The sequence below is a fragment of the Dipteris shenzhenensis genome, chromosome 1 (genome assembly GCF_047967505.1).
Source record: "Dipteris shenzhenensis isolate YYH24624 ecotype China chromosome 1, Dip_SZ_1.0, whole genome shotgun sequence".
Classification (NCBI taxonomy): domain Eukaryota; kingdom Viridiplantae; phylum Streptophyta; class Polypodiopsida; order Gleicheniales; family Dipteridaceae; genus Dipteris; species Dipteris shenzhenensis.
In genome coordinates, this window is record NC_141596.1 from 8,602,844 (window position 1) to 8,620,282 (window position 17,439).

The 17,439-nt window shown below is 41.4% G+C and overlaps 1 protein-coding gene across 1 annotated transcript; it reads right to left on the bottom strand.

Moving 5' to 3' along the window:
- Nucleotides 1–7,422: 7,422 nt before the first annotated feature.
- Nucleotides 7,423–15,639, bottom strand: LOC147905330 (uncharacterized). Its single transcript, XM_087379517.1, has 3 exons — nucleotides 14,599–15,639; nucleotides 14,464–14,502; nucleotides 7,423–7,477 (listed from the first exon to the last, which is right to left on the bottom strand). The coding sequence occupies exons 1-3, from the start codon at nucleotides 15,492–15,494 to the stop codon at nucleotides 7,438–7,440; spliced, it is 975 nt and encodes a 324-aa protein (XP_087235643.1). The 5' UTR covers nucleotides 15,495–15,639; the 3' UTR covers nucleotides 7,423–7,437.
- Between the last annotated feature and the right edge of the window lie 1,800 nt (nucleotides 15,640–17,439).

A 17,439-nucleotide genomic window follows, 5' to 3' on the forward strand; every position in this document is an offset into this window, starting at 1 on the left:
AGTGAAGCGATGATCAGCGAAATAAGCGTAATGCGATGATCGACGAAAATAATCAGTGGAATGAAATAGCAATGGGTGATGTGATTGATGTAACGCGATAGGCAGAGGGATATGAATATGACCATGGGCATGGTAGTGGGCTCACCGTGCTGGTGGCGGGTAGCAGAATAGCAATGGTTGACGGGATAGCCCTATGGCATTGGGTCAATGTCTGTCAGGTCGACGGGATAGCAACTCTAACAAGCATTTAATCGGGGCAGCGGGTTAGGTCATGGTTAGAAGTTAGGTCGGTGGGGTAGCCCTATGGCACCCGGTCAATGGGGTTTAACCGACGGGATATGGCTAATGCACCGACCGACGGGATATTTGTTCGGCGGGGTAGCTCTATGGCATCGACTCGATGGGATAGGAAAACACAGTGTTGCCAACTGATTTTTGTGGATTTTTTGCAGGATTTGAGATTTTGTCCTAGATTTGTTCTGCATAGGCTCTCCAAGGGTATTTCGTCTGCAGAATAGGGTTGGGACAAGCTCTTTAAACCATATTCCTCTGGCAAAATACACTTAGAGGGTCCATTAAAAAGGTACTATTTATTTTTCCTAGGTCATCCTCAGGAACTGTAAAGAGGATATTTGCTCAAAATTTTATGATGCAAGCAATGGTGAAAGCGAAAGAAAGGATTTTTTAAAGTCATAAAATAAGATATAAATATATGTATGTTTTATAAAGGTATATTTATATCTATATCTATTTATCAATGTTTCATATTTACTTACATATTCCTTGAAATAATTTGGAATTTTTTGCTCCCCAAAAATGACTTGAGCCTATATATTTTGACCCCTCCCACCTTTTGTCTGCTCATTGCTCGAGGGTTTTTGCTCGAAAAATGGAAACCCCCCGGATATCGCTATATGCTGATAACATAATCCTCATCTCATCCTAAGCGGAGGGGCTGCAGAGACACTTATAGCCCCTAGAGGTGTTCTGTAGATAGACCTGACAATCAACCTTGGGAAGACCAAGGTTATGGTCTTGCAGTAATCCTAAGACTCAATTTCACTTATCAAACTGAGCCAGTGGAGATAGTACAGTCATACACATATTTGGGAGCCGCCTTCACAGGTTTCCTTTTCGAAAATTGTTTGTTGCATCATCTTTGATAGGGAGAAATGCAACATTAGAAAAGGATCTCTCTCCAATAACCATATGCAAGAATTCTAAAACCCCAAGTATCCATGGGGTTAATACTCTTGTAGTGGAGGTTCCAAAATAGGGTAGAAGGAATAGAAAAGATCTTATAGATCATGAGTAGGTAGGTGTGGTATAGCAAGCTAACAAAGGTCATATTTGTTGCAAAGTATATTGATGTGCATCCCATTGTTTCTTTAATACATATGTAGTGGAGAAAACATGAGGGAAGGAAATATCCTATATATTCCAAGAAAAGCTTAATTTCATTAGCAAGGGAAAATGATATCAATGGATTAAAAGACATAAAACTCAAAATTTGGAGCTTGAAACCTATGAACTTGGAACCTAGCAAGAGCCTTTTAATGTAAAGAAAGGGAGAGTGCTAAATGAAAAGGGTTGTGCTTTTATAGGATGTGGGGGGACTAAGGGTTAATTTTGGGTGTTTAGTGTATTAATATGATTATGTAAAGCAACATTATCCTTTTGCACCATTTGGAAGATTTTTTTCACTCCTTTGCCTTGAGGGATGTGTCTTGAATGATTTTTAGAAGGGGGGGTTTTTTCACAGATGCTCCACTTTTGATTTAAGCACTAACCTCCTTGGTAGTGGTGCCAAAATGTTGTCACTATTTCTCCCAAGTGTAGGTTCTGAGGGTTGGTCACCTATAGTCATGTTGTTGCTCATTGTAGCATAGGTGTTCACAAGTGTAGCATAGGTCCTCGGGTCATATTCTGGTGAGAGATGTAAGCTAAAGTGTGGAAAGTAGATCTCATGTGTGTGAGGATGAGAAAGAGTGTTGGATTACAATGATTAATGGAGGCTCTCGCCTCCAAGGGAATTCAAGGGTTTAGAAGGGGGGACTGCAGGGTTCAAAAAGGAGACAAGGTTGAGAGAGCTATCTAGGAGTTCAAGGGTCCAAAGAGGGTTGCAGGTTTTAGGAGGAGTCCAGGGTTGAGGAGTGGAGAGCTAGTCTCCTTCACAAATTCAAGGGGTAAGGGTTGAGAAGGAGGGACAAGGGAGGAGGGAGGAGGAGGGAGGAAGGAGGAGGAGGAGGAGGAAGAGGAGGGAGGGAGGAGGGATGAGGAAGGAGGAGGAGGAGGGAGCAAGGACGAGGAGGAGGGGGAGGAGGAGGAGGAGGAGGAGGAGGAGGGAGGAAGGAGGAAGGCGGGAGGAGGAAGGAGAGGAGGGAGGAGGAAGGAGGAGGAGGGAGGAGGAGGGAGGAAGGAGGAGGAGGAGGGACTACAAGGGTAGGGAGTGCAAGGGTAACGGCATGCTAGAACATGATAGTGTAAGAGAGCATGGACACAATGAAGATCAATCACATGAACATAATAGTGAGCTTGAACATTGAACCCCAAAGAGTGTGAGATTCCTTCCATTAAGAGATATTTATACATGTTGGTCTCTACAAAATCCCTAGGTACCTCTGTGGTGGGATCTCTTTTGTAGGAGACCTTTTGGACAAGAGTCCCTCCACTTTTGGGGGGGGACTTTTGGGTCTCTACACAAAGTGGGGGGATCTTTTATGTCTCTGCACAAAGTGGGGGGACTTGAAAAAGTGTAGGCTTTTAGTATTTCTCTCTCTAGATTTAGTATTTTTCTCTCTAGATCCTGATTTTGCAAGTGTGATTGGATATTTTCTAGAGATTATTTTGGTTATCCTCATCCTTTAAGATTCATCATAGCATCTTTTAGGCTCAAGATATTACCAGCGGAGCTTTGCCGCTACTCTACACACACAATGCTTTGATCGTTGTTGCCCTAGATTGCAATTATGGCCCTTGTTGTCATAGGCTTAACACTATTTTGAATTGGAGGATGAGAAAGACTATTCCACAATCACAATGATTTCATTGTACACTATATTGCAAATGATAATATATACATGAATAATTAGGGTTAGGACTATCATTTAGTATTAGGGGTTCACATAGCTCCTTTTCTGTCTTATTGGGTTGAGAATCTGTGTATGGAAGGTATCAATTACTTGATCAACCCCTTTGAAATTGAGAGGTTGTTTTATTAAAAATATTTTTAGCATTTTTGTAATAAAAGTCTTAAAACTTGAAAAATGCAAAACACAAAATTTTATGTGACCATGGCCTTGTGGAGATGCTAAAAATGTCCTTGCTTGAATGAAACAACTTAGTGATCTAATTATTGTTGATGGTAGGCCACAAGAGATGTGGTTGTCCACTTCAATAAATATCTATATCTAACTTGAAATCAAATAGTGAATTCGTCTAGAGTGAAGCTCTATGGTTGCTAGTAGTTGAAGATTGATATGTAGATGAATAAATATGCTACTATTGGACTAATGCTATATGATCAAATACCACCATAAAAGTGTCACTTGCAATCTGGAAGATTTTCCATAAACTCTCCACAAACAAAGCATGAGAAAGAAAAGAAGCTACAAAATCTTCTACAGGTATTTGGAAAAATTCTAATGCATCCAAGGGATAGTTACTCATTTTGTTTGAATGATATTCTCTAATGTTGAAAATGCTTGTCAATTGCACGTTCGAAGCTGATTGCTTGTGGGTATATTTGGTTGTTGATGCTAACAATTTACATTGATTTTTTGCATGGTTCTTTCCATGAAACATGAACAAGTTGTGTCTTTGAAGCTAACTTGCTAAGATATTGTTAACATCCACAGAGTACAATCGCACTGAATGCACGGTAACCAGTGATTAGAGGTGATTAGGCTTCATGATTTACTTCCTTTGTATTCTATTCCAAACTATCTTGTACCACTGATGTACCTTAAGAGTCTCTTGGTTGCATTCCAGTGTGACTACTTTGGATTTTCCATAAACTATGCTAGTGAGCTTATTGAATAAACAAATATCTGCCTTTGTAATATTCAAATATATAAGAGATATGATGAGCTACCAATAGTACTTGTCATTAAGTGTAGGCTTTTGTAGATCTTTTGTAAGTTTTAGACCCTACTCCATAAAATTACTTGTGACCTTGCAATCTGCCATATAAAATTTCTTTAGGAGACTATCTGCATATTTTTGTTGGCTCATGCAGGTACTGGTTGAGTCTCTTGAGAACTCAATACCAAGCCAATAGTGCATAAGTATAAGATCTTTCATGTTGAGCTCTACAAATAATTCTTGTTTCAACTTGTTGATGAAGCTTTCATTGCTTCCTGTCATAATCAAATCATCTACATACAAAAGTGCCATAGTAATGTTTTCCCCTTGAACTTTGTAGTAGAGAGTATGATCTACATTGGACTTCATCTATCCCAGATTAGAAAAATGTGTGTCAATTTTGCTATACCAACTTCTAGGTGCTTGCTTTGTAGAGACTTTTGTTGAATTGGCAAAATGATTCTCTTTTCCCTGTTCAGCATACCCTGCTGGTCGTTGCATGTAGACTTCCTCATCTAGGTAGCCTTTGAGAAAAGCATTCTTAACATCTAGCTGGTACGCATTTCATCTACTGAGTGTGGCTAGTTATATAAAAAATCTTATGAAATCCATCTTTTCTACTAGAGCGTAAGTCTCATTATAATCTTTTCTATAATTTTGTGCAAAATCTTTTGCAAGTAGTTTGGCTTTGTATCTTTTAATGCTACCATCTGGATTGTACTTTACTTTGTAAATCATTTTTTTGAAATGGTCTTCTTTCATGGTGGAAGGTCAAATAAATACCAAGTGTTGTTTTTCTACATTGCATCGATCTCTTTCATTCATAGAAGTTTGTCATTTAGGCTTATCAACTGCATCCTCAAAGTACATTCGCTTTTCTATAGCCATGATGGTATCGTCATAAGAGCATAATTGGTGGTTTCAATTTAAATCGCCTTGCCTTTCTGAGCATATGAAAACCTTGCTGGTGGTTTGATTTCTCTTGTAGACCATCTAAGTTGTTGCTCTCCTAGAGGTTTTTTTGGAAATTCTTGCTCTCTTCATCAACCTTCTCTGTAGGTGATGTGAATTAGTGTGTCTATCTCATGTGTATTTGATGTTTTCCATTCTAATTCTTCATAAAAAATCACATCTCTAGAAATTATGACCTTTCGATCGATGGGATCATACAACAACTTATATGCTTTGCTCTCTTCACTGTCTCCAACCATGATGCATTAACATGCCTTGACATCCAAATTTCCTTGATGATCATCATGTATGTGGACATATGCTATGCAACCAAATATGTAGGGATGCCCAATGCGTGGCTTGTATCCATTGAATGCCTCATAGGGTGTAATACCTGCCTGAGAAAATGCTCGTCTTACATGGCTAATACTTCATAACCCTAATCATTTGTATATCAATTTGTGATGTTCATATATATCACCGTTGATCATCGAATATAAACTCCCTCGATGGGATGTGTGGTTTAGTTCTCTTGTGCTATGTGTGCATTAGTTTAAATCATCAAAGCGTCAAATTTGACCAACATAATAGTGTGTGGCTTGCACATATCTAATCTTAGGATGTGTATATGGGACAATCATGATCGTCCTATTTTTAAAAGATGTGCAACAGTGTAAAGGGTTTTCTTTAGCATGTTGGCTTTAGGCTGTTCTTTCATATTCAGTTTATAAGCAAGGCGTATTCTATCTCAATCTCCACATACAAGCCAATGGTTCCCTAATAAGAATATTCTCATGTTGTCTTTGTAACAAATGGTTTTTGAAATGTTGATTTTTCGAGCTTGCAAATCTTCTCATCGTAAACTCAATGTTAGGTAATTAGAAACTGCAACAGAATAAATGATTTTAGTTTATTTTTTTTAAGGCTATAATATTCATTTTCAATTTTAGTTATTCTATGCTTGCACTCATCTATTGCATTTGCCCCATCTATCCCATCCATTAGATAAATGGAATGCCTCATGTCATGTCATGTTTAGTCACAATTTTAGATAGGTTGAAATTTTCCCATCATGCCGACCATCCATTATGGAAGATGAAGCCTTTGATGGTCGTTCATATATATACTTCACAATATATATCACACTTCAATGAGGAAGAAATGAGAATGGTATGCACCTTGGAGTTGCTAGAAAAAATGAAAGAGACTCTTTTAAGTACTTCATATTTTTGCAAGTATCAATTTAAAGCTGAAAGTGGTCTATTCTTGTTATCCCCAATTACTTATGAATCTGATCCAAGTGGTCACTTAGTTGTAGTAGAGGGATTCCATTCGTCTACCAATTGGTTCAACAAATGGATAGGAAAGTGAAAGGAGATGAGAGAAAACATTTCTAGAAAATTGAGTAAGGAAAAGGAACTACAAGGAAGCTTGATAGCCAGTCAAGAATCATGTTGCACCTCCTTGTAAGCAGATATACATAATCTTGTAAGCATATATATAATCTTGAGGCTTAGAAAAGTCCAACTCTAGCCTTGCACCAAGAACTCATCTTGCATGTGCATACTAAATCCACTTTCCTCTTAAAACCTTGCACATACAAACACAACTTGGGAAGGCAATGGAAGGTCATTGGTCTACTCATGGAATCTAAGATAACAAAACCAATCTTGTGCATTATGCACACGGTAGTAGTCATTTTTGTCTATTTCGATGAGTATGCATGATTGAGGAATATATTGCATATTTTAGGAACTTTCCTTTCCCAATTGCCACACATCTTTTTGTCGCAAAAATTAGATAGGTGCGTGTTATATGATTGAGCATGTATGTTATGTTTCAAAACTTTTAAGTGGAGGTTATAAATTTCACATGCGATGCTTTACTTTGTCTTCCATGTTTACTTTATGTTGCATTTAAAATCATGGAGTTGTCTACAAAGCTGCATATCAGGTGCAAGACTAGGGTACGAGTGCCAAAAGCTACATGAAAAACTTGACAATGTGATCGATGCTAACACTAGTCCATCCAAGAACGTAGAAGTAGCTTTTATCGCATGTACAAGCCTTTATCGCGATGGAAGTAGGTTAGGACTAAGACTTTTGTCACTAATGCCAACTCATCATCATTTCGCCAAAACTGGCTGTGGTAGGAGTAGCATCACTTGGAGTGGATGTAGTGGCAATAGGTGCCTATGTGTCGGAGAGACAAGCTAGTCTCTAATCCAAAGACAATACCTTGGAGTTCCTGGATACAAAGAAGTGGCACACCAAGTACAACCACATGGGATAGTTAGTACTATCAAGCTTGTCTTCATTCCAAACAAGTCATTGTTGGCCATTGCAAACAAAAATCCTCGAAGAAGAAAGGGCCCTCCCTGCAAATGTCAAAGCCTCAAGGCTATCACTGCAATGAGCTGGCTGCCCAAAAGCTAGCATAGAATCTACAAATGTCAACCAAAAAATGATAGTAAAAGCTCCGCAAATGGGAAGAGCAACTGGGCCTGCTCAAACACTGAGCCAAAGCGCACAAATCTATCCTGCAAAATCTACCTATAATTCTACAAGAGTCTGCAAAAGCCCATCCCAAATGTATGCACAAATCTACTCCAAAGTACTTGAAATTGAAGTCCCCAATGCACAAGAGCTAATGCAAGTCAACACGTGCAAAAGCCCCACACGATGGCACGGGTGTAAGGACGCATTGAGCTTTGAGCAGGTGCAGCTGACGGCCGTGCGGGTACCATTGTATGACAAAATCAACAGTAGAAGACAGCAAACTGAGTCACGATTATGTGACGGGAGTTTACCAGCTGGGGGCTTCTGCAAATGTTGACACGTTATGCGTGAAGTAGAAGTTCCTCCCAAAATGGTGGCACCAATCTGTTGGAAAGCTAAAGCAAAATTATCAACGCTGAGGTTGCAAATGTGCCGAGCTGTAGGTTGAGGTGGGATTGAGCTCTCTATCTCTATATTTCTTCATCCAAACACCGAACTACCCAAACTAATGTTTGATGAATATAAACAGAAGCCACTCCCACCCTTCATTACACATCGGGTCAGCTCCCGTTTTTACCCGATGCATTCGATTCCTTGAGAGGAAGGTGGGCTGAGCAGGGAGACAGGTAGGAGCAAGAGAACCTGCTCTGATACCAATGTCAGGTGAAGCAATGGGAATGCAAGGGAGCATACACCAAGCTGAGGGAATGAAGTGTACTTGCAAATGGCTAATGAAGAAGGTACGAGAGGCCAGGACTAAAAGTCCTAAGTAAACTAGGTGTACTAGAACTAAATGTCCTAACTAGCCTACAAGGCCATACCAGGGCTAAGTGCTGCCAAAGTAGAGCTGGTGCAGCACAAGGAAGAGATACTTCTGTTGATTCAATCAAGAAAGAGCAGCATGTTCAAGAAGAGAAGATGCCTATGCCAAAAATAGATGGGGGAAAAGTGAAGTTCAACACACTACTAAGTCTCAAGAATTAGCAAAATTTTCTTTTTCAGAAGCAACCACGGCCATTTGTTGAAAAGGTTCATGGATCAACGGAAACATAAGCATTTTGGCATGAAACAGATATATATGGAATGTGAGAAGGATCTACTATGTTTTGGATGATAGAGATGAATAACTTTTAAGTGGGTTGAGATTAGGAATTTTTTCCAAATTCCTGGTCCACGGGGTGTGCCAGTGATAACTGGTGATAAATCTAACCCATATTTAATTGATACGTACATAAGTCGTAGTCTATCTTTTGGTAGACTGCATGGGGCAGGACATGTGGTTGCATGGAAGGGCTGCTGCCTAGGAACAGAAAAAGTCCCTGGATGAGGGCTCAGGTGCTGGCAGCAGCAGGCCCTGCAAGAGCAGCACATAGGGCAGCCAACAAGGGCTGCCAGGGCTCATTTGAAGGCCTGCAGCATGTCGACAGAGACCACGAGCAGGCAGCTGGAGCAGCAGGAGCAGCAGGAGCAGCAGGAGTTGATGGTGCTGCAGGGCCTGTAAGCCTTACAGATCAGTGCCGCATCATTGACTGCATAGACGAGCAACAAGGAGGCCTAAGAGTCCAGCATTTAGTGTGGTTGTGGCATGCATGTCTGCAATCCCCAGCAGGGAGAAGAGCAAGGAGTGCGCACTAAGGAGCACCACAGTTCTGCCCTGAAGATCCTTTTGAGGACAGTGAAGGCCATTGTTGGGCCATGCATCTGGAGGAAGGTGACCAGCAGTAGGACAGCAGGTGAAGCCCTCTGTTTGGTGCAAGGTTGGGGCTGTCCACACGGCACGCTTTGAGCAGCGTATTTTGTATATGGATTTGTCTCCCTGACAACATAATAAATATACTGTCGGTTGTCTGCATGGCTGTCTAGACATCTAGATGCATTTGTCTACGTCAGTAACAGTTGTGTGAGATTTCTTTCACGCATTGTGTGATTATTGGGCATATTCTTCCACTGCGAGAGTGTTGGTTCAGCAAGCAACCTCCAGCTGCTATTCTAACATGCTGTCAAAGCCCCCAGAGAGACTCACAACCCGGAAGAGCAGACGATGCATAAAAGAAAGGTGACCTCAATTCAGGAAAGTGCAGAATTCGAGATTGACAGATACCTTTGGTGACCAAGATTCAAATAAGTGAGCCTTTGTCAAATAGGATTGCAGAGTTTGTATCATTTGTGGTGTTTGGCCTATTCCAGGATCTTCATTCCAATGGCATTGGCTTCACAGATGCCGTTCCCAAACTTCATAGTGGGGGCCAAACTAAACTGGGATAATTACACGATCTGGAAGGTGAAGATGTGGAGCCACATAGCAAGGAAGGTGTGGCAGGTTACAAGAACGGAGCTGAGACCCTAGGACACATTGGATGCAACAAGAAAGGTAGCAAAACTTGCAGGTCCATTTGAGATGGACGACTGGGAGGAAAAGGATGCGGAGGCGCTCCCTATGATAATTGGAATGATGGCAGATGCAGTGATTTCTCACATTTAGTTGGCAAATACCTCAAAAGCCGCATGAGACATCTTGAAGGACCTGTACCAAACAAATAACTCAATGAGGATTCTGGACCTCCAGAATCGACTGTTGACCTGGGGCATGACAAGTTCACAAGAGTGAAGGTGGTGAGGGATTAACTGGCAGCAATTCGTCACAAGGTGGACCCAGTCCAGTTGCATATGCTCATGTTGAATATGCAACTTTAGAATCTTTGTGACCAGCATTACGACTTCCAAAATATCAATGCTGCTAACTTTTGAAGAGTTGGGGAGACCTGAGGAAAAATCTATGATAGAGATAGTGGCAAGAGATTGTAAAAAGAAAAGGCTGATTAAAAGAAAAAGAACACCAAAGGCTAACAGGGTTACCAAAACAGCAGAGCTTTTCTTGGTGACGACTTGCTGAGACCAAGTATGCTGACTCAGGTGACCTTGTTTTGAGACGGACATTGAGAGATGGGCTGAGAGCCAGAGGTATCAGTAGCCTCTGTGAAGGGGAGGAAACCATTGGTTGCTCAGACAATTGTACTGAGAACAAACACTACTTGCATGGAAGAAGTGTCTTTTGGATGGACTTCCAAGACCAGGGTTAGATGAGTGCAAGGACACTGAAGGTTGCACGTCGATGCTGTGGGTGCCTCTGGGAGGTACTTGGCTTGCTTTCAAGGCAAGCAGTCAGATGAGTGGATCCAATAGCATGTATATTCTCTTTGCATTCATTCAGACTTCAGTAGCGTGTTTTGGGTACATTGTCCGCATTGTTTTTCTTGGGCATTGAGAGGATGGAGGGTGAATTCCTGGCAGACAAAGGGGGAAATGTATCCTTGCAGAGGCCATTAATGCTTGACTTCTTCAAGGTCAATAATGTATGACTTCTGTCAAGGATGACTGCTTCAAGGAAGCTTGAATTGCTGACATGGATAGGTGTTTCAGAGGCTTCTTTAATGCTCAGTTACAGGATGGTGGAAGCAGAAGCGCTTGAACCTGTTGAAGACTTTATGGTGGAGACAGGAACAACATCAAAACCTTAGTTACAGGTTACTCAGGATGGAGCTCATTTGGAGCTTGTGTCTAAAGATTGCTCAGAGATGATCCAAGATCAGTGGCAATCGTAACCAAGTTAATATTCCAAGATAACTTGCCTGCTAACAGGCTGATTAAACTTTATAGGCTTGTGTCCTAACCGTCTACTTGTAACATCGCATTTGCTCCACTACTTTGTTAGCTACATTACTGTCACTAGATGTTGTATCCCCAACAAATCCCACAAACTTCACAAAAGCATATGGGTGCAGCCCTTGGCAAAAATTCATGCCAATGCAAGCACCTAGCCTCGTCAATCCTCCATGCAAACAAAAGGGAGCATGAATAACAATGATATAAAACCGCTTCCTTTTTGTGTTCTTAGTACTTACCCCTCCCAATAACCATATGTATGGAACCTTGGGCCCAGCCCAAATAACATGCGAATCTCCAACTTCCATCGCTCGTTTGCAGCTGCCTTGACCTTTACTTTTTGTGTCTAGCTTTCACCATTTCAAAAGACATGTCCATTGCTAATTAAAAATGTTTAAAGATTGGGAAGGCAATGCCGTGAAAATGATGAAAATGAGATTCCCCATACATCTTTAAGGCTTCATGACAATATCTACTCGACAGCCGTAAACAAATGTACTTCGTGTTAACATTTTTCCAACTAGGACTTCTCTTTCCTAAAAAATCAAAGTCACTACTATAGTTTCCTTATAGATTGAATCGTAAATAAAAATGCCTTCAATTCCCAAGCAATGATTTTATCTATTTATATGTGAAACGTCGTAGTTATGGATAAGGTTACATGGAGATATCAAGGAAGAACTTGTTATCAAATTAAGGACAAGGTTACAAGGTTCTCTGAGAAATTGGAGGAATTCCTTACAGATCGAATGAGAACTTACATCTAGATGAATCCAGGAACATGCCCAAATTCAGCCTCTAAAAACATACCACATAGTGCGGTTCCAATCATAGTCACTCATAAGGTTGAAAACCATAAACTCCTTCACGCATAGAAGGGACTAGCTTCTATGACTCCCCACTGACATCATCAAGGACGAGCTACTATGACATCCGCACTGACATCTTTATCCAAAAAGTGGAGAAAGTCCTTACATTCCAATGAGAGCTTAGCTGAACTGAAAGAAAATCAGCTAAATAACCCATTGCTGAGAACATCCCCTCTCCTTTCTCTCTCCTTACTTCTCTCAATAACCAAAATGTCTAGATGTTTGGACACGCTCTGGATAACGTGAATCATCTGCATAGCCATGGTAACTAGTGAAACGAAAATCGATACAATAAGGACTATTAGAAGCCAAAGGAGATATGCTATGATTGTGGAAAAGAAGGATATAGTGCCAAAGATTGTAGGTCAAAGTATGAAGGAAACTGACAAGGTTTTAAATAGAAAAAAGGAGTATCCACATGTTGGAACTTAGCAAGAGCAAGACAGTATCCAACTTAGCAAGAGCAAGATGTCACAAGTGTTGTATTGCAGCGCAACTATTTTTAGCAATGACCATGAATAGTAGTACAACTCAAAATGAGTTGATTGAGAGGATAACTCAATCAAAAGAGTTGTCCTCAAGTATATCAAATCACATTGTGGCATTTGAAGATGTTGATATTGATTAGAGAGGATGCATTTCACATCTCAAAAGCACTATCAGCGTGCTTAGCTGCTATACTATCTACTTTAAGCATTTGGTGTATTGGTTCACGAGCATATGAGCACATGAGCTTCAAAAAATATTGATTCAAAGCATTCAAGCCATCAGATAATTGCCATCTATTCTACCTATTGCCCACGAACCAAAATTTTAAAAAAAGCATGTACGGGTTTTTGACATAGTGGCACATAGTGGCAGCTTGGAGGAGAGAGCTTGAGATATGTTGCTACATGCCACCCTTGGACTCTTGGACTATCACTAAGGATTACCACCCTTGGACTCTTGGACTTTTACAGACATGAACTACCACAAGCTCTTGGACTACCACCCTTGTCTTAGATTACTTACGGCTCTTGGAGTAATACCCTTGGACTCTTGAACTACCATCAGCTCTTGGACTACCGCCCTTAGACTCTTGGACTACCAACGGCCCGCATATACATACACACACACACACCACCGATATACACATGCATACGCCTACACAATACACATATACACACATGTATACTATATATCTAGATGAATCCAAGTACATGCCCAAACTCATCCTCTAAAAATACAACGCAGTGTGCAATTTCAAGCTCATGATACTCACTCATAAGGTTGAAAACCATAAATGCCATCATGCATATAGGGATTGGCTACTATGACATCCCCATTGACGTACAGGGGGTGTAGACCTACACACCCACACATACAAATCCACACACACATACTTGAGCATCCATCTACACAAAGGACTTTGTATTGAGTTTCTATCAGCACTCCGAAGGTGATACACACACAATGTGTTCATACATACACATACTTACACATATACACACATACACGTACATGCACATGCGCGCGCACACCGCAGATACACGTACATGCACATGCGCGCGCACACCGCAGATACACGTACACTTCCATGCACGGGATGTGTACACATATGTGTACATAGCACACGCATAGGTAGGGGTTCCACATACATACACATGCACACACGCAGGAGCACAATCACTAATACACATACACACAGATGCAAGAGTGTGCGCAAACGCGCACACTATCACACATGCACATAGATGCACACACATTAACACATAGGCATGCACACACACACACATGCAAATGCACATAAGCATGCATACATACACACACCACACACATACATAAATAGTTTTGTTTATATTATTTGATCAAAGAAACATGCAATCGATATAATGCCACAGCATCGCACGGGTTGCCTACTAGTAACATTTATCGTGACAACAAGTTTCGATTGAAGATATCATAGTGAAACTCATTTAGTGGATCATAGAGACATCTAATATATGTATAGACACTAGCCAAGAATGTAATATATGTGTCAAGAAGCATTAATCAAAAAATCAAGTTCTCTTTGCCAATAAGAAATGCATAATATTCAGTCAAGATGGAGTTCTTGCAAATGGTGTCACCCATCTCTCTAAAACTGCTACCTTGAGCCCTCCCTTTCTATCTAACAGCGTTTTCCTTTGATTCACAAGCAAACTCTATCACAACGTGTTTTGTCAACGACTTCTCAAGTAAGGACAAGTTGAGGGTGCATAATTATCCTCCTATTTCTAGGTTACCTTTCAGAGCACGCCACTATCACTTAAAATTACGGTTATACATAAGAGAATATTGAGATATCAATGCAGAACTTGTTATCATATTAAGGACAATGTTACAAGGTTTTCTAAGAGATTCGAGGAGGAATTCCTTACAGCTTGTTTCCAACGAGAGGAGCTTTTCCATCAGCTGACCTGTGAAAACATACAATCGTAATAAGGTCCAACTTTTCTAAATATACTGGTGGTAAGATATACACAAGTAAGACGTCTAAAAACAAATCTTCTTACTCGAGGACGGTGCTTCTGTGTATTTTCAAATGCGTGTCATAAACCGCGGGCATTTCACCTCGAGCCTTCTGGTTGATCAGAGTTCTTACTTTCCGCTTGAAGAAAGCCTCGAATAATGCTTCATAATCCGCTTTAAGGACATGGCATTCCTCTTTTCTGCAGTTCGGGTTATCACAATGCTTGCTCGAACCTGCCTGTATTATTGCCAGCGCTATAGCCAAAGGCGTGGTATCTATACCGACGCTAGACACGGACAGCTTCTGTCCCGCAGCTATTATCACGCAAAGACGAGGAGCGAAGGACACTGTTCCTCTATCAGGCAACTCATACGTGATTCCCTCGGGGCTTTCCCAAAGAAGTCTCTCAAATTCACTAGGTTTGAGATGCTCCATTGCATTCCTTGTCGTATGATACAAATAGCTAAGGAAAAACTTCCTCAGGGCTACATATTCTGTCTGCGCACCTTTGTGGAAATACACTGTAAGCTTCTCCATTTCAGTCTGTATAGCGACCCTCTCAGTTACGACCTCCTCTTCTCTCTGCTTTATATGTTCGATAAGTTTCTGTTTGTTCACTTCAGGGTCATCGGAGTCGAGCTTTCCTCGTGAAATTCGTAGATCATTGCTAAGGATCCGAAAATCAGCGATTCGGTACTCCATACGCCGAATTTTGTTGTCAATCTGTCTCCAATCGGGGTGGAGCCCCATACGAAAGTAAAGAAGAGTCGTAAGATGAGGAGGAGGGTGGACGAAAGAGAGGGAAGCGAGGAGGGGATCGAACTGGAAAGGGCGTTTGAGGAGGTGCAAATGGCGACGGAGGGAGGGGAAGCGGTGAAAGCTGGAGGCAAAGGGGGTAGCAGAAAACAGGGAACCGGAGGCTTTGGAAACAGTTTCCATGGCAATGCTAGGCTAGGCTAGCAGGGAGTTCCCCGCTGCCTCACTACCATGCGCAGGCTAAGATTGCCTATAGATGGCTCTACACACCTGACCTAGCAAGATTGCTTGCCCGCCCACATCCAGCCCACCGGTGGCCCAGATGCATCCGATGTACCCCACCGCCTCTCGTCCACTTTTTTTGGCCTGCCCATCCCATGGGAAGGTTCAAGGCTGGGTTGAGACCATGGAGACACAAAATGGTTCGTCCATGGACTTGTCCATTAAAGGAAAAGTTGTCCAGCCCACCCCCCACCCAAGCCCCGCCCTTGAGAAAAATGTGTTGTTTTGCCCCTCTGTCCGCCTGTTGTGAATACCACACGATCGTGGTCCATCCGCGCTCCTTTACCGTCACTTGGTCTAAACCCAACCTAAGTGAACACTCGGGGATTTCTATTATGTATGAGGATTGTGCCGATCGTGCAAGGAGTAGTGGCTTCATTAAAGGTGAATTATTTTGTCTTGAGGTGGAGTTAATGAGGGTGTAAAGTTTCGCCTCTCCTCGTTCTTTGGGGAAGCTTTCTCCGCCTCTCTTCGTTGCGTGGGTTCTGCTCAAGTTCCTTCACTACGTTGTACTCCATGGGTTGTGCTGAGATTTTTGGGAAGCCTCACGGTAATTGCGTGTGGCCTTTTCAATGGCGTGAGTTTCTACACAATTGTGTTGATGAGCTTGTGGTGCGTTTTGAGTGCATTTGTTATAGAGGTGATGAGTCTACTGTGTTGGTTGCATGTCAGGTCTATGGTGGAGCTGGATTATTAGAAGAGAATAGCTTGATCAGTGGAGTTTTGTTTAGGTCTGTTAATCTAGCTCGGTTAAGAGAATAGCTTGGATCAGTGGAGCTTTGTTTGCATCATCATTGGAATAGCTTGGAATAGTTTGCATCACTAGAGCTGTGTGGTTGCATTGACAGGTATTAGTTGAATAGCTTGGATGAGCCTACTTTCGAGTCTCTTGTGTTGCTTACATGTTGGTTTGATGTTCAACATTGATTAGCAAACTTAAAATTGATTAGTACATGAATAGCGTGCATTGGAATAGCTTGGAGGAGTTTGGTCTTTCATCTGAGTTTGCTGTGTTGATATTGTGGTGAAGATCAATTAGCAAAGCTTTATTCTTCTATGGTTGGCTTGGATTGAAGGAAAATTTGTCATTTGATCATGTGCATGCTTCATTGAGGGTTTGGGCAATTCACTTTGTGCTACTTTTTGCGCTGGTGTGTAGTCTTCAATGGTTGCCTTCAATTCAAGGAGGGCAGGAGATATCACTAGGATAGGTTGCACTGAGGCAAACAATATTCTTCAAGTCTACTATTTCATTCTACTCTGCTGCATTGGTTGCATGTTGGCTTTGTGGTCGAGATGGATTAGGAGAGCTCTCTTGTTCCATCATTGGCTTAGACTGATGGAAGGATTCTTCATGGAGTGGGCTTCATGGAGTTGATTCAACGATTTGCTTCTTGATGCTTCTACATTGTTGGGTTCACTTCGATGGTTGACGAAAAAGCTCATTCTTTGAATACGGCCAGGTACTCTTGCTTCTTTTCACAATTTCGACGATTAATAGGTATTGCTTCTATGTTGGTGGGTTCTTGTGGATGGATGGCTTCGATTGAAGAAAAGATGGATGCTTCACATGCTTGCTTAATGGTTTGATGGATTCAGTCAAATTTGCAGTTCGTCTTTTGCATCCACCTAGGTGCTATTGCCTCTTTTATGGTTATGTTGGGCTAAGCGAAACTTTAAGAAGTCCAATCATCTAGCTTTTCAAGGAGAAGACATTACTTGATTTTCTTAGGAGTTGAAGCTTTTCGCTTCTCACCTTTACCACCGATGCAATTCTTCTAGCTACATCAATCGAATCCCTCTGCCTATTCATCTAGCTTGGTCAGTCGAAATGATTGTGCTCTAC